The 22,809-nt window shown below is 40.9% G+C and overlaps 4 protein-coding genes across 4 annotated transcripts; all 4 read right to left on the reverse strand.

The window, feature by feature from the left end:
- Positions 1 to 347: 347 nt before the first annotated feature.
- On the reverse strand, positions 348 to 1,331 carry LOC311304684 (trace amine-associated receptor 13c-like; the record flags this gene model as incomplete). Its single annotated transcript, XM_084431861.1, has 1 exon — positions 348 to 1,331. The coding sequence occupies one exon, from the start codon at positions 1,329 to 1,331 to the stop codon at positions 348 to 350; it is 984 nt and encodes a 327-aa protein (XP_084287987.1).
- A 4,422-nt stretch (positions 1,332 to 5,753) lies between these two features.
- Positions 5,754 to 6,737, reverse strand: LOC311304680 (trace amine-associated receptor 13c-like; the record flags this gene model as incomplete). The annotated part of the gene is made up of 1 exon (XM_084431857.1): positions 5,754 to 6,737. One exon carries the CDS (start codon positions 6,735 to 6,737, stop codon positions 5,754 to 5,756), a length of 984 nt encoding a protein of 327 aa, XP_084287983.1.
- Positions 6,738 to 15,775: 9,038 nt separating this feature from the next.
- On the reverse strand, positions 15,776 to 16,759 carry LOC311305605 (trace amine-associated receptor 13c-like; the record flags this gene model as incomplete). Its single annotated transcript, XM_084433410.1, has 1 exon — positions 15,776 to 16,759. One exon carries the CDS (start codon positions 16,757 to 16,759, stop codon positions 15,776 to 15,778), a length of 984 nt encoding a protein of 327 aa, XP_084289536.1.
- Positions 16,760 to 21,655: 4,896 nt separating this feature from the next.
- LOC311304926 (trace amine-associated receptor 13c-like) lies at positions 21,656 to 22,639 on the reverse strand (the record flags this gene model as incomplete). Its single annotated transcript, XM_084432281.1, has 1 exon — positions 21,656 to 22,639. The coding sequence occupies one exon, from the start codon at positions 22,637 to 22,639 to the stop codon at positions 21,656 to 21,658; it is 984 nt and encodes a 327-aa protein (XP_084288407.1).
- Between the last annotated feature and the right edge of the window lie 170 nt (positions 22,640 to 22,809).

A 22,809-nucleotide genomic window follows, 5' to 3' on the forward strand; every position in this document is an offset into this window, starting at 1 on the left:
CTCCAAACCCGAACCCTAACACCTAACAATAACCTATACTAATACTCTAATGAGTTAGTTGACATGTAGTTGAAAAGTTACTTATACTTAGTAGAATGTCTAAAGTGAACTATCGAAATAAAGTGTAACCCATTTGATCATTTGCTACTGTATATTTGTTGGTCAAAGCTATTTTTTGTTACTTTTGTTTCATAATTTATTTGATCTTCCACATTTCTGTTTATCACAAAAAATAAATAAATCATTGAGGTGTGAAATACATGATTGAAAACAATATTGTCTTCGCAGTCATGTTTAATAGATGCCAAAATAATGTAATAATGAAATTCTGTCTTACATTCAGCAACTTACAGCACATTCATCAGAGAGGAGTCTTTATTAAACACTTTAAATGTGAAAATTAATTTTAAGCTTTTCTGAAACCAGGGATAGAATAAGGCGTAAATGATGGGATTAATGGTGGAGTTCAGGAAGAAAACCATTACAGTAACATCTCTGACATTAAACAAGTCATCATTACTGTACGGAATCACTAAAGAACAAATATAATATGGCAGTAAACACAGGAGAAACACAAAGACCAGAATCCCCAGCAGTATCGCAGCTTTTCGCTCTGATTTATCACTGACTCTGTTTTTGGAGGATTCTTTGCTGTTGTGAACCTGAAGGGCTCTTATAGCAGTCACATGTTTCCTAACAATGACAAAAACATGAGTGTATAATATTATGATGAGTGTACATGGCATAAGAAACACAACCAGGAGATCAATGAGGGATGAAACTCCATCAATAATAGCAATACACACTCCTGGACACGTGATAGTGAAGTTTCCATTAATGAAGAGAAGAGTGAAGTTATAAAGGAGTGAAAACAGCCAGTTAAATAAAGTTGCTATGCAGATCACAGTGGGTGAGATTTTCTCTGAGTAAAAAAAAGGAGAGTGTAAAGCCAGAAACCGATCAACTGCTATTAGAGCCACAGTGTGAACAGACACGCTTGTTGCTTGAAAATTCACAATTTTTAAAGCAGAGCACATCACTGGTCCAGAAATCCAACATGACTCGATGACCCAAGACAAATGAAGCGGCATCACAAAAACTCCGACTAGCAGATCAGACGCAGCTAAAGAGAGGATGAGGATGTTAGCAGGAGTGTGGAGCTGCTTGAAGTGACTAACAGAGATGACGACCAGCAGGTTTCCACACACGGTCAGAAGAGCCACAGCTGCTGCGGCCACATACAGAATCACATAGACAGAGAAAGAAACAGATCTCTCTGGACAGGAATATTCCTGACAGTCATCAGTTTGGTTCACTGCTGTAAGATTCATTCTGAAGTAGTATTGTTAACTGTTACTTCCTTTATATAAAGTTCAGTACATAACAACAGATAAAGATATCTGAAGATGCTATTTGTCTCTCCAGCAGCTCTGAACTGCTCCTCACTGAAACACAGTTACTCCTGGAGGCTCCACAACAAAGATGAGCTACAATCTATGTTGCTTTTTTATACACTTGACATGTTGACTCTTTCCAAGACTGGCAGCATCAAGGGAGAAGAACATACAGCTGGGAGACCAACTGATTTACATAGTATTCATAAAATCATAGATGGGCTTAGCCTATATGAAAAGTATAAATCAAAAACTAAGCTGTTAAAAATTCTTAAACATCCTGATGTAGGCCTACACATAACCATTTCCACGTTTACTTCTACGTTTAAAAGTATTTTCACACACTACTATCCGATGAGGCCACGGGAAAGGGTTCATAAACGGCAGGGAAGAAATATGCATATTATTGTAAATCACAACAACACCAACATTGTGTCATACTAACTGGAAAATGCATGTTAGTATGCTAAAGACAATTGTGTTTACTAGGCAATGTATGGAATGGGCCACTTAGAAAAGAGAAGCAACAGTTGCTCGTTCAGTGAAGCAACAAATATCACAGTTGTTATGTAACCCACAGCTTGAGCACAAGCGCCTCTCTTCTGTATAATGGTAACCACACAAAATTCTCCAACAACTGAAACTTTACTAACTCTTCCACATAGCTGAACAATAAGCACTACAGTAAGTATTTCTCTTTACTGTGTAAAACACACAACAAATTACTCTCCTAATTCAGTCTCAGAACAACAGAACTACAGGTCTTCTGTTAGTTATGTGAACAAAAATGAATCCTGTAGCCCCAACACAAAATTATTACAATTACACAAAATTAAACCTCATTGGTTCTTCCGGAAGCTCAAACGTAACGTGAGAATGAACCTTATTGGTTCCTGTGGAACATGATTGAGCTTCCGTTTACCACAACTGATGTGTGCGTAAATGAATGTTTATATGTGAATAAAAGACTAAATTAAATCAGTTCATCATATAAAGTTATCGAATCTCTTTAGAAAATTTGGACTAAACCGCTCAATTCATATGGATTAGTTATACGATCTCTTTACAAGCTTTTTGAAGAGTCAAAGTGGTGCGTAGCTGTCAATGAAGGGACTGAAAGCTCTCAGATTTCATTAAAAATATCTTCATTTGTGTACCAAAGATGAACGAAAGTCTTACGGGTTTGGAACGACATGAGGGTGAGTAAATGATGACAGAATTTTAATTTTGGGTGAACTATCCCTTTAAACTGAAATCAAAATGAAATCGCATACTCTCTTGAGGTACTTATTTTGAATAAGTAATTACTTCACGACCGCTAAAAAGTATGTTCTATATGGTATGAATGTGTATAGTGAATATAATCTGGAGGTACTACATTCGCCATGTTGTCATCATCATTTGACCTACAGTGTCAGTTGATGAATGTTCAAGTATATTTTTAAGTATACTTTATGTAGTAAGTATACTAATATCAATGTGCACTTGTAAACTTGTAAGTGTACTATTTCAATACTGCTTGGGACTAAATTGGCCCACTTTTAGTATATAAAAGTATATGTTTAAGTGTACTATAAGTGTAACAGTAGTAAACTTTAAGTACACTTTAAGTTTGAAGGGGCGTGTCTGCTGTGAGACTTCAGTGTAAACGCCCACTGCTGTGATTGGCTGACATGCTTGCATATGAAGCATTACATGTGGAACTCTATCGAATACTTTTCCTATTACAGCTATCGAGATTAAAGGTGAACTAAGTAACTTTTTTACCTTAACCGAACAGCTTCGGAGTCATTGGAATAGTTATATGACTTTTTTCGGGTTGAATGGTGGTCGTCTCGCACCCCCCAAGAGCCTGTGAGCCGAAAAACCACCCTTGCAACTTTGTGCCGGCGGGCAGATGACAGCCTGTTGATCGTGTGAATGAAGATCCTATCATTGCAACGCAGTTTCTGCACTCTCACTAATGATTTCACCAATGCAAACATGAGGTAAGTACAGTAAGAGCTTCGTTGTGCAGCGTAACAGCGTCATTGATTTCATAATGAGTTTTGGCAAGTGTCCAGATAAACTCGCGCTGTGTGATTGACAGCTTGGGCGACTGGAAAGGGATTGTTCTTTGATCGCTTTCTGTGTATATATATTAATCACAGTTTAAGTATGATTATTTTCATCCTACTAAGAGAAACGACGTGAAGTTGATCGTTTAGTCACTGGCTTGATTTATGGATGCATAAACAGTATTGAACGACTTTGAGAGAAAAATTAGCCTATCTGTCTGAACTTGATCAATTACACATCAGAAATTCACATAACCCACTGGTTCTTCAGAGGCTCAGATGAAGGAACTAAAAAAATACTTTTGTGTTCATTTGTACATCCAAACACTGAGCAACTGCCATGTTTCGCTCGTTTGCAAGCCATGATGTCTCTCGAGGAAAAAACAATATCGCGCTCGCGCAGCTCATTTTCTCATGGGCAGGCCAGCAGAGAAAGGGGAGGAAACCTTTCCCCTTATGACGACATAAGGGGAAGATTTCTAGATTCGGCCGTCTGAGCTTTCATTTTCTCAAAAATACCTAGGGCTTGGTTTACACCCATCAAAACGTCTAGCCACTGGGGGACCATAGGCAGGCTAGGGAAACAAATATTAAGGTTAAAAAACCTCATAAAGTGAAATTTTCATGCAATGGGACCTTTAAACTGTACTTTAACTAATTTTTTAAAACATTTTATTAGCTTCATGCATCCTTTTTTATCAACACTTGAATGTCGGTAAGTTTCATAAAGAAAGGCAACATTTTAAACAAAAAGGTTGAGAAAAATCAAATTTTTGTCAAAGACTACGCCTTGATCATATTCAGAACGATGATCAAAACACAGATGGAGTAGATCGAGTCCAACACCCCCAAAGCTTCACAGTCGTTTTCTCTTCACGGGTTACGCTTCATTTCATTTGGTAATTTTAAGCAGTTTTGATTTAAACACTGTTTAATGTTTGATGATTACGTTATTTTACATTTGAGTGAGCAATCTTCTATCACTTGTTTCAGCTTCTTCTTCTCCTGAGTTTTGATCCGGAGATTCTGTACTAGAAGAAGATGTGTCCTAGCGCCCCCTACCGTATAACAGTGAAAACATGGATAGCTGGAAAATTCAGTCAATGGTGGGGAAAAGTAGAATTAGAGTAAATTCCTACACACACTACCAGTGGACTAGCCTACACAAAAATTCACATACGCAGAATTAGAAACATATCTGTTTTATATCAATATTCTAATCATTATTTTCAAACAATGTAAGTTTCATAAGACTGTATATGAAAAACTATGTAAAAAAAAGAGTATATTTAATAGGCTACTCAATCAAAAGAGTTAACACAACTACAAGCCAAGTATACTTTGAATACTTAATTATACTTTTAAGTATATCTCGATCAAAAGATTGAGGGCTGCCATTAACAAATCCTCTCCAGTGGCCTCATGGGATAGTAAAGTGTCCATCATATGCACACTTCAGAATCTCGCCTGAAGTAGCAGGTCATCCAGGTACTTTTTGTCAACTCTTTTATGAGTACTGTGAACTCAGACATACTTCTTTGTCACATTTTCGATTATTTAGTAAGCCCATGCTATTTCAGATGCAGCCAATGGGTTTTTGGTTAAATGGCTGAAATAAGGTTGAAAAGTGTGAGTGTCGTGCTGATCTTTTCTTCCATTTAAAGAACTTTAGAATTAACGGCATTACAGTTAAACACGTATTTATCAGTTTGTCTGATCTTTTTTTGATTAGCCAACATTGATTATCCCCTCAGATTAACTTTTTTGGTGTGGATTTTCGATGGAATAATACAAAATTGCAAACTGCCGCAAAAACGTGGGGATTTGTTGAATTTGCATTATGCCTGATTCCTGCGATAGATAGAAACAAACTACTATCTAACGAGGTGTCCCACACTCCACCGAATGTACAAAAAATGAACTACAACAAACATTATGAAAATAACCATAAAACATACAATAAAATAGATCTTTCATTATTCATTATTTCCTTGTAAAAATTTAAAAATGACACAATAAAAATGCAATCTGTATTGGCATATGCACAGCCAGCAAATGAGAGGTTTCAAATGCGATCACGTGTCCTCTGGGTCCATATTTGAGCCTGTTGTCAAAAAAGATCAATGTGTGATACTGATAACTGAACTGTATTTCGGCAAATATTTGAGGAAATGTTCAATAGCTGTTTTGTAGTCAAGACTCATGTTTAATATAACAAAATAATGTAGGCCTTACATTAACCTTGACAAAGTATAAATAAACAGGAAAAAACTGGAGACTTTTTTTTCTTAAATTCAATGACTTACTGCACATTCATCAGAGAGGAGTCTTCATTAAACACTTTAAATGTGAAAATTAATTTTAGGCTTTTCTGAAACCAGGGGTAAAATAAGGCATAAATGATGGGATTAATGGTGGAGTTCAGATAGAAAAATATTACAGTAACATCTCTGACAAAAAACACATCAGCATTACTATAAGAAACCACTAATGAACAAATATAATATGGCAGTAAACACAGGAGAAACACAAAGACCAGAATCCCCAGCAGTTTTGCAGCTTTTCGCTCTGATTTGTCACTGACTCTGTTTTTAGAAGATTCTTTGCTGTTGTGAACCTGAAGGGCTCTTATAGCAGTCACGTGTTTCCTAACAATGACAAAAATATAAGTGTATAATATTATGATGAGTGTACATGGCATAAGAAACACAACCAGGAGATCAATGATGGATGAAACCCCATCTACAATATAAACACATTCTCCTGGACACATGACAGTGAAGTTTCCATTAATGAAGAGCAGAGTGATGTTATAAAGGAGTGAAAACAGCCAGTTAAATAAAGTTGCTATGTAGATCACAGTGGGTGAGATTTTCTCTGAGTAAAAAAAAGGAGAATGTAAAGCCAGAAACCGATCAACTGCTATTAGAGCCACAGTGTGAACAGACACGCTTGTTGCTTGAAAATTCACTAATTTAAAGACCGAGCACATCACTGGTCCAGACATCCAACATGACTCGATGTGCCAAGAAAAAAAAAGTGGCATCACAAAAACTCCTACCAGCAGATCAGACGCAGCTAAAGAAAGGATGAGGATGTTAGCAGGAGTGTGGAGCTGCTTGAAGTGACTAACAGAGATGATGACCAGCAGGTTTCCACACACGGTCAGAAGAGCCACAGCTGCTGCGGCCACATACAGAATCACATAGACAGAGAAAGAAGCAGATCTCTCTGGACAGGAATATTCCTGACAGTCATCAGTTTGGTTCACTGCTGTAAGATTCATTCTGAAGTACTTGGAAGAAACACTTAAACATAGTGTTGTTCCCTGTGACTTCCTTTATATAACCACATGCGTAACTACAGATAAAGATCTCTGAAGATGCTATTTGTCTCTCCAGCAGCTCTGAACTGCTCCTCACTGAAACACAGTCAGTCCCAGTCCACAATACCAGATAAATATGGGCTACAACCCACGCAGCCTTTTATACACTTGACATGTTGACTTTTTCCGAGACTGGCAGCATCAAGGGAGAAGAACATACAGCTGGGAGATCAACTGATTCTGTTCATCCAGAAGAAAAGAGCTAAAGAGTGTCACATAGAACTAAATGTGGTTATGAAGCATTTTAAGTGTTCTGCTATTTTGCTTGCAAACAAATCTCCGTCTGAACACACAGCTAGTTTTCAAAGACCTTCATTAGAGGAAGATGATCTTTGACCCCAGAATGCTGTAATTACAGCATCTACCAGCAGGAGCTGACCGAGCCACACTAAACAACCAAACCTTCACCTTGAGCAAACCTGGAGGTGGTCAAAATAACAAAAACACAGGACATCTATAGAGTGGTACAGGTATGATGTAAATTTGTTGACCAAAACGCGGAAAAGAGTTAGCATTTTCACACTTCCGGTTTCATTGTCCCGAAGTCAAAGGTTTTTTTGAATGGGGTTCAGTGGAATTAATGGTTAAATGGCTGTAACACAAGCTCAAGACACTTTCACATATTATTCTACGACATAAAATACATCAGTGTTATCCCACTCGTGATTTTTGTTAAAGCTGTTAAGTGTCTTGAAAAATTCATAAAATTGTGTTCATCTGTGAAAATGATCTTGATGGACAAACCATGTATCATAAACTTTTGTTTTGTTGTTGTTTTGATCATAGAGCTTGTTTTATGCCATAAAATCTCTAAGTCATAATCATAAATCTCTAAGTCTCTAAGATGTCTGCTAAAAAGCGCTAAATCTGGAAAACATCTAAACATCTGATAAACGTCTTAAGCAGTTTTTAAATACATTCTAAATCATAAACATCTAATAAAGACATTTTCTAAATGTTTATTTAACATCTGTAATATGTAATAATGTCCAGGAAATCAAAAAAGATGGCGCCAGCAGTGTGCACGGCGCAGCGTCTCCCTGTTTTGTTTGGGCTTAGTTATCAAAATGTCTTAGCTCTGTTTGTGTAAGATCGCCAGACACTTTTTTCTGTTCGTGATCAACATGCTTTATTTCTAAAGAGTGTAATTTATGGGAATCAGTCCTCGGATGTACCCCCTCCTCCACTCTCAGCTCTGCCGGCGTACCTGCAACGCACACCCAGTGCTGCTCCGCGGAGGAAACGCCCCAGAAGATGGAGAAATGCGAGGTGATGTGGTTGTAAGAGTGAGAGCATACCTGCGGTCTATGCGGAGGAATGGTCCAGGGTTTCAACGCGGCTGTCCCTTACTGGCTGTCCTTTCTCCTTTGGACTCCAGGAGGCGGTGGCTTCTCCTGATACAACTTCGAGCTTTTAGCACATGAATGTGCTAAAACATTTTTGGGGCCTGAAATCACTGATACAACTGTAGACTGTGTTGACAGTTGCCATGGTTACGGCTATGACGTGATGACGTCAGGGGCGCGGGGGATAAGCGAATACGTTACCATAGTCTGTATTGTTATTTTGGCTGGATGTGCTAAGCTACAATAAAGGCTAGTGTCTTCAACACGGAGATTGTTATTTCACACGCGCACATCTACATGGTGTCAGAATGGCTCAAGGACTCCGCCGGATCGACCCGCTCGTCTTCAATGAGGATATCGCTCACAACTGGGAGAAGTTTAAGCGGGAATGGCGCGTTTACAGCAACGCCGGACTATCAACAGCTAGCAAAAAGGTGCAGGCCTACACATTTCTCAACCTTGCCGGCCCGGAGGCGCTGGATAAATTCGACACGTTTGACTTCGAGAGGGACGAAGATCGAGAGGACCCCGACGTCCTCGTACAGAAGTTTGAACAGCTATGCCTGCCAGTAAAAAACGTAATTATGGACAGACATGCATTCAACACAACCAACCAGAAACAACATGAGTCAGTCCAATCTTATGTTTCCACACTGAAAATAATGGCCAAGAAATGTGAGTTTGGTGCACTAAATGATGAACTGATCAGAGACCGTCTGGTCTGTGGGATCCACAGTGACCCTGTCCGTGCACAGCTTTTAAAGGAGAAGAAGCTGACATTAAATTCTGCCATTGAAATCTGCATGTTACATGAACAGTCTGAGAAGGGCAACAGAGAGTTAAAGAAGGAAGCAGAGGTGTGCACAGTGCAATTCAACCCATGCCCAAACTGCGGTGGGCAACATGCACCTGACCGCAGTAGATGTCCAGCTTTCAACAAGCGCTGCAACACTTGTGGGAAGCTCAACCACTTCTCAAGATGCTGCAGATCAGGAAGACCATCCACCGCCACCAGACCAGCACAGCTCCCGCCCCCCACTGTACGTAGGGGCAGATACGCACACGTGAGTGAACTGGACATGCAACCAACACAAGAACCGACTGATGTGTTTCACTGCGAGAGCATAGAAATGTTTTACTGTGAAAGCATAGACCAACCACAGGATGTGCGTGAGCGAGATGAAAGGTTTGCTCAACTATCTGCATGCAACACCGGCAGACAACTGATTGTGAAGATTGACACTGGGGCCAAATGCAACGTAATATCCAGGGCGTTGCTACAGCACACTGATCCTACTGCTCACATTAATCTCAGCAAGAAAGCAAACCTCGTCGCCTATGGGGGTCACATCATCCAGACTCTTGGTGCAGCAGACGTGAACTTTACTTGTGGTTTGCTGCAATTTCAAGTCGTGGACAGGAACGTTAAACCGCTGCTGGGTCTCAGAGACAGTGTCAGACTTGGTTATGTAACTTTTGCTCCAGAAGTGCATGCCGTCATCCAGCATGAAACGCCAGAGCTGTTAGAATACAAGGACCTGTTCGACAACAGCACCATTGGCAAGCTGCCTGTGGTCTACCACATGCGCTTGGATGATACTGTGCCCCCCACCATATGCGCTCCAAGACGAGTGCCGCTGGCCATGAGGGATAAGATCGTGGCAGAGCTCCACAGAATGACCAAGTTGGGAGTTATCACACCGATTCAGGAGCCCACTGAGTGGGTATCAGCTATGGTGGCCGCGAAAAAAAAAGACGGCAGCATCAGACTGTGCATCGACCCTGTCAACCTCAACAAAGCCCTCCTCAGGCCCCGTCACCCCCTGAAGACCGTGGAGGAGGTGATCGCCGACATGCCAGATGCCAAAATGTTCAGCATTCTGGATGCTAAGTGTGGCTTCTGGCAAGTGCCGCTCAGCAAAGAGTCCTCAAGACTCACCACCTTCATGACTCCCGTGGGCCGCTATGCCTTCCTCCGAATGCCCTATGGCATCACCACAGGGAGTGAGGTTTTTCAGAGGTGCATGGAGCAGCTTTTTGAGGGGCAGCCATGTGCAATTGTGATCGACGACATCTTGGTGTGGGGCCGCTCAAGAGAGGAGCATGATCTGCGCCTTTGCCAAGTCATGGACAGAATACGGGCTGTCAGCCTCAAACTGAACCCTGACAAGTGCCGGTTCAGGGTCACAGAAGTCCCCTATGTCGGTCACCTACTCACCGACCAGGGTGTTAAACCTGATCCTGCCAAGACAGCTGCTGTCCGCCTGATTCCCCCCCCAAAGGAAAAGCACAGCCTCCAGAGGTTCCTAGGTATGACCAACTACCTGGCCAAGTTCATACCGGGTTACAGTGAGCTCACTGCACCCCTGCGTGAGCTCTTGTGTCAGGATGTGGACTGGTGCTGGCTGGAGCCCCACACGGCGGCATTCACCAAACTAAAAGAGGTCATCGCCAGCCCCCCGGTGCTGAAATACTTTGATGTTCACCAACCTGTGGTACTGTCAGCTGACGCCTCGCAGCATGGACTGGGTGCTGTCTGCCTCCAAAACAACAGGCCAGTGGCTTTTGCTTCAAGGGCCCTCACAGAGACTGAATCGCACTACGCTCAAATTGAAAAGGAGCTCCTGGCCCTTGTCTATGCCTGCACCAAATTCCATCATTACATATACGGACGGGCTGTGACCGTTGAAACTGACCATCAGCCCCTCATCACCATACTAAAAAAGCCACTACACACTGCCTCTGCACGCATCCAAAGGATGATGCTGCGCCTACAGCGCTATAACCTCAATGTCACCTACAAGAGGGGCAGGGAGCTCTACGTCGCTGATGCTCTTTCCCGTGCATATCTGCCCTCCACTGACCAGGCTGAGGAAATGGAGGACTACGAGGTCATGGTGGTGGACGTCCTCTCCTCGCTCAGGGTCGAGGAACTGAAGCGTGAGACGCTGGCTGATCCTGTTTGCCGGCGTCTCTCAGAAGTTGTTACCGCTGGCTGGCCCACTACATTTAAGGAGGTGGCACGTGACCTGAGGCCATTCTACGCTATGAGAGAGGAGCTCACAACTGTCGATGGCTTGCTCCTCCATGGTCAGCGATTCATCATTCCACACTCGCTGCAGCGCTACTATGTGCAGCAGCTGCACCAGGGCCACCCTGGTCTCGAGGCCACCAGGCGCAGGGCCAGGGAGACCATGTTCTGGCCCACCATCCACAGTGACATTGAAAAAGAGGTCTCCAAGTGTGGCCCCTGCAATGCTCTCAAGCCACACCAACCCAAAGAGCCCCTCCAATCACACGTCGTCCCTGACCTACCGTGGTCCCTCACAGCAGCAGACGTTTTTGAGTGGGAGGGAAAAGAGCATCTGGTGCTTGTTGACTCCTACTCGGGGTGGTTCGAGATAGACCGGCTCACTGGAACTACAAGTGCCACACTGATAACCAAGTTTAAACGCCACTTTGCCACTCATGGAGTGCCACAGCAGCTCATGACAGACAATGCCGCCTACTTCACAAGTAGAGAGTTCCAGGAGTTTGCTTGCAAGTGGGATTTCTGCCATGTCACCAGCAGTCCCCAGTACCCTCAGTCAAATGGACTTGCTGAGAGGGCTGTGCGCTCTGCAAAGCACCTGCTGGAGAAATGTGCACGAGACGGAACAGACATAGATGCAGCCCTCCTCAGCCTGCGTAACACACCCAGAGATGGACTGCCGTCACCAGCTCAGCGCCTGCTTTCCCGGCGCACCAGGGCCTTCATTCCCATGACTAAGGCCATGTATTCACCTAAAGTGGAGGTACATGTTCAGACGGCCCTGACACAGGCGAGACAGAAAAGAAAAGCCTACTATGACAAATCTGCTAGGCCACTGGCTCCACTGCGACCTGGGCAGACAGTGAGAATGCAGACACAGAGAGGCTACGACAGACTGGCGACAGTGATAGGAACGGCACCGCAACCCAACAGTTACCAAGTCAAGGCTGGAGATGCCACATATGTCAGGAACAGACGCCACCTACTCCAAACGCCTGAAACCTACGCCTCTGCCCCCTCAGCAGAGGACACGCCTGCTGCCACTGAATTCGCACCTCCGCCAAGTCCACGACATGTTGCTGTGGAACCAGAAATGGCACAGGGTCAACGGCCTCTGACTGTTACTCGCTCAGGGAGAGTATCAAAACCCAGCTCTCTCTACGATGACTTTGTCACAGACCAGCTCTGTGACATGCAGGCGCATTGACACTTCACCCTTATTACAGCCTGTTCAGGTGGCTATGTGGACTGTGGACACTGTTTGTCTTGTTGGTTCTGTTTTTCATTTTTCTTTTTCTTTTCTTTTTTTTTCCCTCCTTCCTCCTTTAAAAAAAAAAAAAAAAAAAAAAAATACAGGATAGGAAAGGAAATGTAAAGTTGAACAGAGTGCTGCATGTCCTGCGTATACGTTTCATATGCTTAACCCACATGTTCATTCCACAGTTTATCGAAGTTTCGCTCTGTGCATGTTTGTGCCCTTGTTCACTACGTGTCACCACGTACATTCCCTGAGGGAGACATTTAACTTACGAAGGGGGATGTAGACTGTGTTGACAGTTGCCATGGTTACGGCTATGACGTGATGACGTCAGGGGCGCGGGGGATAAGCGAATACGTTACCATAGTCTGTATTGTTATTTTGGCTGGATGTGCTAAGCTACAATAAAGGCTAGTGTCTTCAACACGGAGATTGTTATTTCACACGCGCACATCTACAACAACCTTTAAAGGTTGTATCAGCGATTTCAGGCCCAAAAAAGGCCCAAACATAAATGATCACATTCATCTAATCTTTCTTAACGATCCGCTAGCTGCCCGCCCCATAAGCAGGCCGTCAAAAAAACGCGTCTCTGTAGGCAGCCTAGGCTCTGAGATCTGCACACAAAAACAATTGGTTTCACCAACCACTCAAAACCAAAATAAATAGTGTTCCAACCAATCACCGACAGGGGGTGGGTGTTGTGAGGGTGCACGAGCGCAAAACCTCACAACACCCACCCCCTGTCGGTGATTGATTGGAACACCATTTATTTTGGTTTTGAGTGGTCTCAGAGCCTAGGCTGTCTACAGAGACGCGTTTTTTTGATGGCCTGCTTATGGGGCGGGCAGCTAGCGGATCGTTAGGAAAGATTAGATGAATGTGATCATTTATGTTTGGGCCTTTTTTGGGCCTGAAATCGCTGATACAACCTTTAAGATGCACCAGTAATGTTTTTTTCTAAGGCACATTTAGGCTGGTGGGGCGGCAGTGGCTCAGTGGTTCATGTAGGTTGTCTATAAACCAGAAGGTTGATGGTTCAATCCCCGGTTCCACCTGACCAAGTGTCAAGGTGTCCATGAGCAAGGCACCTCACCCCAGCTGCTCCCAACGAGCTAGATGGCGCCTTGCATGGCTGACACCGCCGTCGGTGGCCTGTATGGAGGCAATATGTAAAGCACTTTGGTGGCCATGGGTCTGTTGAAAGCGCTATATAAATGCAGTCCATTTACCATTTATAAAAGCAACTTAAATGTCCTGATTGAACTAAGGCCATTATGTATTATTTACGTGATATTTAGCCTACTTTTAATATTATTTTATGAAATCACATAGAAATAGGCTAGCCTACACATTGAAAATGCATTTATTCTTATAATGAAGGCATCCCAGCTAACAATTTTTGGTTCCCATAACGTTAGTTTTTGGTACCCAGAACATTCTCAGAATGTTAGTTTATGGTTCCCAGAACGTTATTTTTTATGGTAACCACCCAGCAACGTTCTGGGAACGTTATTTTATTGTTACATAAAAATAAAACCAAAAAAGAACGTTCCCCTAACGTAAGTATTTGGTTCCCAAAAAAATAACCAAAAAATAACATTAGGGGAACGTTCTGTGTTAACTGGGATATAGCCTAAACTAAACAAGAAAGAACCTGGACTTTAAACGGAAAGATTCTGGGCCCTATTTTAACGATCTGAAACGCAAGTATCAAACGCGAAACGCAAGTAACTTTGTGGGCGGATCTCGAGTGCGTTGCTATTATACCGGCGGGATAAATGACTCTTGCGCCCGACGCAAATCTAAAATGGGTTGGTCTGAAGTAGCTACATTACTCATAGGTGTGGTTTGGGCGTAACGTGAAATAAACCAATCAGAGCGTCATCTCACATTCTCTTTAAAAGCAGGCGCGCTTGTTCCATGGCGGATTGCTATTATAACTGCAGATTTTTAAAAGACAGAGAAGTGACATTGTATGGGGATGGGAGAAATTAGCTTCGGTTAATCAGGAGTATAACAATTTGGGTAAATGTGTAAGCTAGATTTATGCCTATTTTTTCACATCTTCATGGACACCATGATGATTTCCCTCATGTGGTAATATTTTTCCTTGTAATTATGTATGGTTTGCAAAAATGGGAACTGCTGCGTCTGTGTAGAGTAGATAAGCAAAGTGTATGCGTGTTGTGCACACGCTACATTATGGCAAAGCATGCGCCCTTAAAATAGCATCTGAATAACGCGCCATTGACTTTAGACTAGGTTTCTCCTGGTCTGTGGCGGAATTGTTTTCTGAAACTACAAAATAGCACCAGGGAACGTTTGCGCCGGGAACACGCCTCCTCTTTTCGCTGAACCACCCCCGGGAGCGCAAGTTCATTCCCTAATTTACCGACGTGCGTCTGTGGAGGGAAAAGTCCGCTGTGCGTTGGGTGCAAAATAGGAATGATACATGCGTCAGTGTACAAAGTCATTTGCGCTGGGTGCAAGATAGGGCCCTCTAAACCTTTATTTCGTATCAGGCTTAACACGAAAGCATTTGATCACTTCACAGTAGCGTCTCTCTCTCCCGGTTTGGGAGCACACAGGTTGAAAAGTGAGTCTCGCGCGGATCTTCTTTACATGCTAATGGCCGGTCCAGCCCAGCTCTCTTTAGAATTTATGGCAGTATAGTGGCACATATTTACACTTAAACACATATTTATCAGTTTGTCTGAACTTTTCTGATTAGCCAATGTTGATTTTCCCCCTCATATTAACCTTTTTTGGAGAGAATTTGCGTTAGAAAAAAAAAAATTGCAAGCTGCTGCAAAAATATGGGGATTTGTTGAATTTGCATTATGCCTGATATCTGCGATAGATAGAAACTAGACTGACAAAAAATGAACTACAACAAACATTATGAAAATAACCATAAAACATACAATACAATTGCTCTTACAGTATTCATTATTTCATTGTAAGCATTTAATAACACAATATAACACAAAAAATAACAAATAACACAATATAAAATGCCGTCTGTATTGGCATATGCACAGCCAGCAAACAACAGGTTTATAGACAAACAAATGCGATCACGTGTATAGGCTACTCTGGGTCAGTCTGTTGCCAAAAAAGGTCGATATGTGATAACTGAACTGTATTTCGGCAATAGGCCTATTTGAGAAAAGATACAATAGCTGTTTTGTAGTCAAGACTCATGTTTTATATATAAAAAAAGAATGTAGCTACATTAACCTATAGACAAAGTACATATACGAAAATAAACAACAGAAAAAAAAGTCTTACATTCAATGACTTACTGCACATTCATCAGAGAGGAGTCTTCATTAAACACTTTAAATGTGAAAATTAATTTTAAGCTTTTCTGAAACCAGGGATAGAATAAGGCGTAAATGATGGGATTAATGGTGGAGTTCAGGAAGAAAAATATTACTGTAACATCTCTGACATAAAAGAAGTCAGCTTGATCATATGGAATCACTAAAGAACAAATATAATATGGCAGTAAACACAGGAGAAACACAAAGACCAGAATCCCCAGCAGTATCGCAGCTTTTCGCTCTGATTTGTCACTGACTTTGGTTTTAGAATATTCTTTGCTGTTGTGAACCTGAAGGGCTCTTATAGCAGTCACATGTTTCCTAACAATGACAAAAACACGAGTGTATAATATTATGATGAGTGTACATGGCATAAGAAACACAATCAAGAGATCAATGAAGGATGAACCCCCAACTACAATATAAAAACATTCTCCTGGACACATGACAGTGAAGTTTCCATTAATGAAGAGAAGAGTGAAGTTATAAAGGAGTGAAAACAGCCAGTTAAATAAAGTTGCTATGCAGATCACAGTGGGTGAGATTTTCTCTGAGTAAAAAAAAGGAGAATGTAAAGCCAGAAACCGATCAACTGCTATTAGAGCCACAGTGTGAACAGACACGCATGTTGCATGAAAAGTAAAAAAATTGAAAACCGAGCACATCACTGGTCCAGAAATCCAACATGACTCAATGAGCAAAATCAAGTGAAGTGGCATCACAAAAGCTCCGACCAGCAGATCAGATGCAGCTAAAGAGAGGATGAGGATGTTAGCAGGAGTGTGGAGCTGCTTGAAGTGACTAACAGAGATGACGACCAGCAGGTTTCCACACACGGTAAGAAGAGCCACAGCTGCTGCGGCCACATACAGAATCACATAGACAGAGAAAGAAACAGATCTCTCTGGACAGGAATGTTCCTGACAGTCATCAGTTTGGTTCACTGCTGTAAGATTCATTCTGAAGTACTTGGAAAAAAAACGTAAACATAGTGTTGTTCCCTGTGACTTCCTTCATATAACCACATGCGTAACCACAGATAAAGATCTCTGAAGACGCTATTTGTCTCTCCAGCAGCTCTGAACTGCTCCTCACTGAAACACAGTCACTCCTGGAGGCTCCACAACAAAGACGTTCTACAATCTATATTGCCTTTTTATACACTTGACATGTTGACTCTTACCAAGATAAGCAGCATCAAGGGAGAAGAACATACAACTGGGAGACCAACTGATTTACATAGTATTCATACAAAAACATAGATGGGCTTAAAGGGTTAGTTCACCCAAAAATGAAAATGATGTCGTTAATTACTCACCCTCATGTCGTTTCAAACCGTAAGACCTTCGTTAATCTTCGGAACAAAAATTAAGATATTTTCATAGAGCTTTCTGACCTCCCATCGACTGCAATGTAATTACCACTTTCAAGGCCCAGAAAGGTAGTAAAGACATTGTTAAAATACTCCATATGACTACAGTGGTTCAACCTTAATGTTATGAAGCGACAAGAATACTTTTTGTGCGCAAAAAAACAAACAAAAATAACAACTTCATTCAACAATTTCTTCTCGTCTACCTCAGTCTCCTATGCTGTTTATGTTAAAATTACAGCAGAGGTGTCAAGTAACGAAGTACAAATACTTCGTTACCTTACTTAAGTAGAAATTTGGGGTATCTATACTTTACTGGAGTAATTATTTTTCTGACGACTTTTTACTTCCACTCCTTACATTTTCACGCAATTATCTGTCCTTTCTACTCCTTACATTTTGAAAATAGCCTCGTTACTCCTATTTAATTTCGGCTTGTTTTCATTCCGGCTTGTCCTCGTTAAAAAAAAAATTGGCCAATTACACAAATGGTTTAGATCTGAGTCCCGCCTCCTGAATACACATCGCTAAACTGATTGGCGTTGTGGTGTCTTTCTAACTTGTGCGAGGCTGTAGTAACATTTGGAGAGAGAGAGAGAGAGAGAGAGAGAGAGAGAATTATTTGCATTTTTTTCCTTACATTACTTTTACTTTTATACTTTAAGTAGTTTTGAAACAAGTACTTTTATACTTTAACTTGAGTAAAAAGCTTGAGTTGATACTTCAACTTCTACAGAAGTCTTTTTAAACCCTAGTATCTATACTTCTACCGGAGTAATGAATTTGACACCTCTGAATTACAGTACAGCTCTGTATTGGCTGATGCTGTTCATGTGAGCACCCCGAAGCATGTGTGTGATGCTGACGCAGGAGCTGACCAATAATGAGGCGGCGTTCTGACGTAGAACCAGGAAGCGCTGCACTGTGTTGTAATTCATGTAGTCCCAACACAAAATGATTACGGTTACACAAAACCTCATTGGTTCTTGCAGAAGCTCAAACATGTTGCATAACACGAGAATGAACCCTTATACGTAGGTTCTCGTGGAAGCTCAAACATGCCGTGTAGCATGAGAATTAACCTCACTGGTTCTTGCTGAAGCTTCATTTACTTGAGCTTCCATTTACCAAATCTGATGTGTGCGTTGATGAATGTTTATATGTGAATAAAAGCCTAAATTCAATCTGTTCATCAAGCGATTGAGTCTCTTCAATTTTTTTTGACTAAACTGTGTTTGATTCGAATGGATTAGTTTTACTTTATGAACTTTTTGAAGTGTCAAAGAGGCAGTTGCGTAGACTGCCTGTTTGGCTGGTTTATTTGCTTTGTTCTCAGCTGACATGTGGCATTGCTATGACAATTGACTAAATTTACATATTTTTGCAGTTGAGTCTGAGGTCACTGGAAACATCACTGACAGATGTGCCATTATATCTGCAATATAACTGAACAAATTTTTTTTAATGCTGTGTAATGACTGAACCACGCAATCATATATTCATATCAAAGGCACAGATTGATTCAATAATACATGACAATATTTAGAACATGAGTGTGTGCTTGTGTATGTCCTAAAGCCCTCTGAATATTATCCTGTGTTGCACTCAAAAATAGAATGTTGGATTTACTTGAAGAAGCTGTGTCAAGTGGTTCCACACAAGTTGTAAGAACTAAATAAAGAAATATATCACTTGGAATGTGAAACTATCTAACTAAAGCCTGGTTCACGCGGCAGGATAATTAGGCCGATTTTAGCCCCGATTCACCCCTTCCGACAATCTTAAGGATGCTCCGATTATCGTAAAATAATCTGATCAGATATTCCTGCCGTGTGTGGTGTGTTAAGACTGCTCTCGTCTGCTCGGAAGGACGTCGGGACCGCTCCGATCTCAAATCGGGGATATTGAACATGTTGGATTTTTTTGGCCCATGTGTGGTGTCCCCCGGGGACAAACGAGCACGCAGCCTGTGGACTGTGGCGTGTAGCCAATCAGAAAGCGAGGTGACGAGGCGGCGAGGAAGCACCGGGAAACAAAATCAAAACAGCCGGCGGCATGGCGCACCAGAAAGTCCGGTGGACGTCGGAGATGGAGGACCAACTGATAACGTTTTTTTTTTTTCGGTTAAAAACAAACTACAAACTATCGCCACTGCATCCTCTTCGTCCGACATGATTGTTTACTCTGAAGTCACGTTTGATCTCGAGGGATTTTGCGAGATTTGCCGTCTGACCTGGGAATGCTCAGGAGTCAAATCGGTTCGTGTGTGATGTGTTGATTTTGCCGTGCGGCTGCGCACCACACACTGTACGACCAAAACTGTTAGACCCGTGATTTCTTATCGCCGTGTGTGGGGTCTCTCAGGTTTGTAACATCGGCCGACAATTTTTAAATCGTCCCGTGTGAAACAGGCTTAAGGCACTGTCTTAAATGGCACGCTAAACACTCACAGTCTTTCTTCCTAATCAAATTAAATCAAGTCAAAGTCTCTGAAATGAGTCGCCAGTAACACCAGTCTCACTTCCTGCATAAATCTACATATATTTTGAAACAAATTTGCTTAACACCAGTCTATGGTCTTCATTGGCTGCCCGTGAACAAGGTTTAGTTTGACCCTCAAACACCGTAGCTGTTGCTGAGACTGGAAGAGTTTGTTTGGTGTTGTTGACATGATAAGAAGATTTTCTGTGCTGCAAAAGCAAATCCACTTTGCATCCACTTACCAAAGGATGAGGACTCACGATCAAATTGATACTGTAAAACTGATGTCATTGTTACTGTTCGTAATCGTATCACTGTATCAAGTGCTTAGGAAGCCTCCGGAGCTGAAATTCAGATATGGTGATAGACGTTTTATGTTTAATATTCTGGTATGTTGGAAGTTTGAAAGGGTTTTTGTTATGGCTGAGTTTTGGGGGTTTCCATTGTGGGGAAGAGTAGAGCCTGTGATCAGGTTCAGTATTGGCCTAAACAACTTGTGTTAAGACTACATATAGCCTTATTTATTATTACTCTGTACACTTTTTTTTATTAAGTGACTTTTATTATTACTAATTTAGTTAAAGAATCTGTGGTTTTAATGTTTTTATGTATTTCAATTAAAATTCAGCTACACAAAATATTTAAGTGGATTTATTGCTTAATTTAATATTGAGAAATGTTCTCTTTATGTAGACTCAAATGGAATAATGGGTCAAGTGGACCATGTGGGAAAACCAGTCCAGCCTTGCATATTGGCCTAAATGATGCTGATATATGAGAGATGTTGATGATTGCATTATGAACAGAGAAAAGATAAGTTAAGTCTCTACAGCCTCTTTGTCGTCATTACTTACATTTAAGTTATAATATTACAGAATTGATTATTTGAAGTCAGTATAGACTAAAAACCTTAATGTCAATACCTAAATAGCGATTTTTTTAATTATTTTTTTAGTTTTCAATGAATGCTTGTTTAAATATTCTATCATGAAGTACAGAAAGCTACATTTTAATGTTGTTGGTTTACTTAAAAATGAAGTTATGAGTTATGAGCTATGAGAGGGTTGGCTTTACATGACATGAAATTGCAGTCAAATGTCATAAATGGGAAAAGTCATTCATAACCTTCACTTATAGTCTGTTCACTTCCAAACTGAGAGAAATGTGGCTGTGCAAGGGATCCATTATATTTACATGTTAAATGTGTGGGACAAAATTTACATATTTAGAGGTTTATTTACTGATAAACTAATACTGAATATAATGTATATTAGTCATCAAAATGTCTGATTTCCCCATAACATTTTATTTACTGGAAATGCACTTTTATAATATTTCGAGTGAATGCAATCAGGGAAAATACTATTATATATTGTCAAAAAAATGATAATAATACAAAAACAATACTACAACAATAAACAACATGATATAATTTAAAATGTTTATTACATTAACCTTGTAATACATTAAAATAATATAAGAATTAACAGTTTGCAATATCAAGCAGCATAATGAGCTGTTTTTGTACAGCTAAACATAACTTGAAGTGGGTGACACCAGAAGTATTCAAGTTACAAATGGCCGCATCTGCTTTTACGTTTAAAATATGAGGTGGATAAGTGTCACTGATTACACACACTGATTACTGATTCAGTGACAGTGTGCAAGCTGTTGTGTCTAACACAATTCTGGATGTTCAGCAAAGCAGAATTATGAGTATTTCTATGCTGGTGTAACCATTGCCTTGAGCATGGGGGACCAGGATCACAATTTCAGTAATTATAAGTAAACAAATATTTATAGGTAATTGTCTTACGGTCACTAACACTAATTACATAAGTACATGTTTATTATATTCAATAATTCTTTTTTTTTTATACACAAAATAAGTGAGTTGTATGACTCATTTTGTTATACAATACTGTCATGATTGAAAACAACATACATGTCTTCACAGTCAGGTTTAAAAAAAGCCAAAATAATTAGTCTTACATTCAATGACTTACAGCACATTCATCAGAGAGGAGTCTTTATTAAACACTTTATATGAGAAAATCAATTTTAAGCTTTTTTGAAACCAGGGATAGAATAAGGCGTAAATTATGGGATTAATGGTGGAGTTCAGGAAGAAAAATATTACAGTAACATCTCTGACAAAAAACACATCAGCATTACTATAAGAAACCACTAATGAACAAATATAATATGGCAGTAAACACAGGAGAAACACAAAGACCAGAATCCCCAGCAGTTTTGCAGCTTTTCGCTCTGATTTGTCACTGACTCTGTTTTTAGAGGATTCTTTGCTGTTGTGAACCTGAAGGGCTCTTATAGCAGTCACATGTTTCCTAACAATGACAAAAACACGAGTGTATAATATTATGATGAGTGTACATGGCATAAGAAACACAACCAGGAGATCAATGATGGATGAAACCCCATCTACAACAGAAACACACAATCCTGGACACGTGACAGTGAAGTTTCCATTAGTGAAGAGCAGAGTGAAGTTATAAAGGAGTGAAAACAGCCAGTTAAATAAAGTTGCTATGCAGATCACAGTGGGTGAGATTTTCTCTGAGTAAACAAAAGGAGAATGTAAAGCCAGAAACCGATCAACTGCTATTAGAGCCACAGTGTGAACAGACACGCTTGTTGCTTGAAAATTCACTAATTTAAAGACCGAGCACATCACTGGTCCAGAAATCCAACATGACTCAATGAACCAAGACAAATATAGTGGCATCACAAAAAGTCCTGTAAGGAGATCAGACGCAGCTAAAGAGAGGATGAGGATGTTAGCAGGAGTGTGGAGCTGCTTGAAGTGACTAACAGAGATGATGACCAGCAGGTTTCCACACACGGTCAGAAGAGCCACAGCTGCTGCGGCCACATACAGAATCACATAGACCGAGAAAGAAACAGATCTCTCTGGACAGGAATATTCCTGACAGCCATCAGTTTGGTTCATTGCTGTAAGATTCATTCTAGAAGAAACATCCAACTTCCTTCATATTCCTTCATTGACTTCCTTCGCATAAAAAATTAGTAACCACAAAATAAGGTTCTCTGAAGATTTCTAACAGCTCTGAACTGCTCCTCACCGAAACTCAAGTCACTCCTGGAGGCTCCATAATACCAGATAAATATGGGCTA

The sequence above is a fragment of the Rutilus rutilus genome (genome assembly GCF_951802725.1).
Source record: "Rutilus rutilus genome assembly, chromosome: 15".
Lineage (NCBI taxonomy): Eukaryota > Metazoa > Chordata > Actinopteri > Cypriniformes > Leuciscidae > Rutilus > Rutilus rutilus.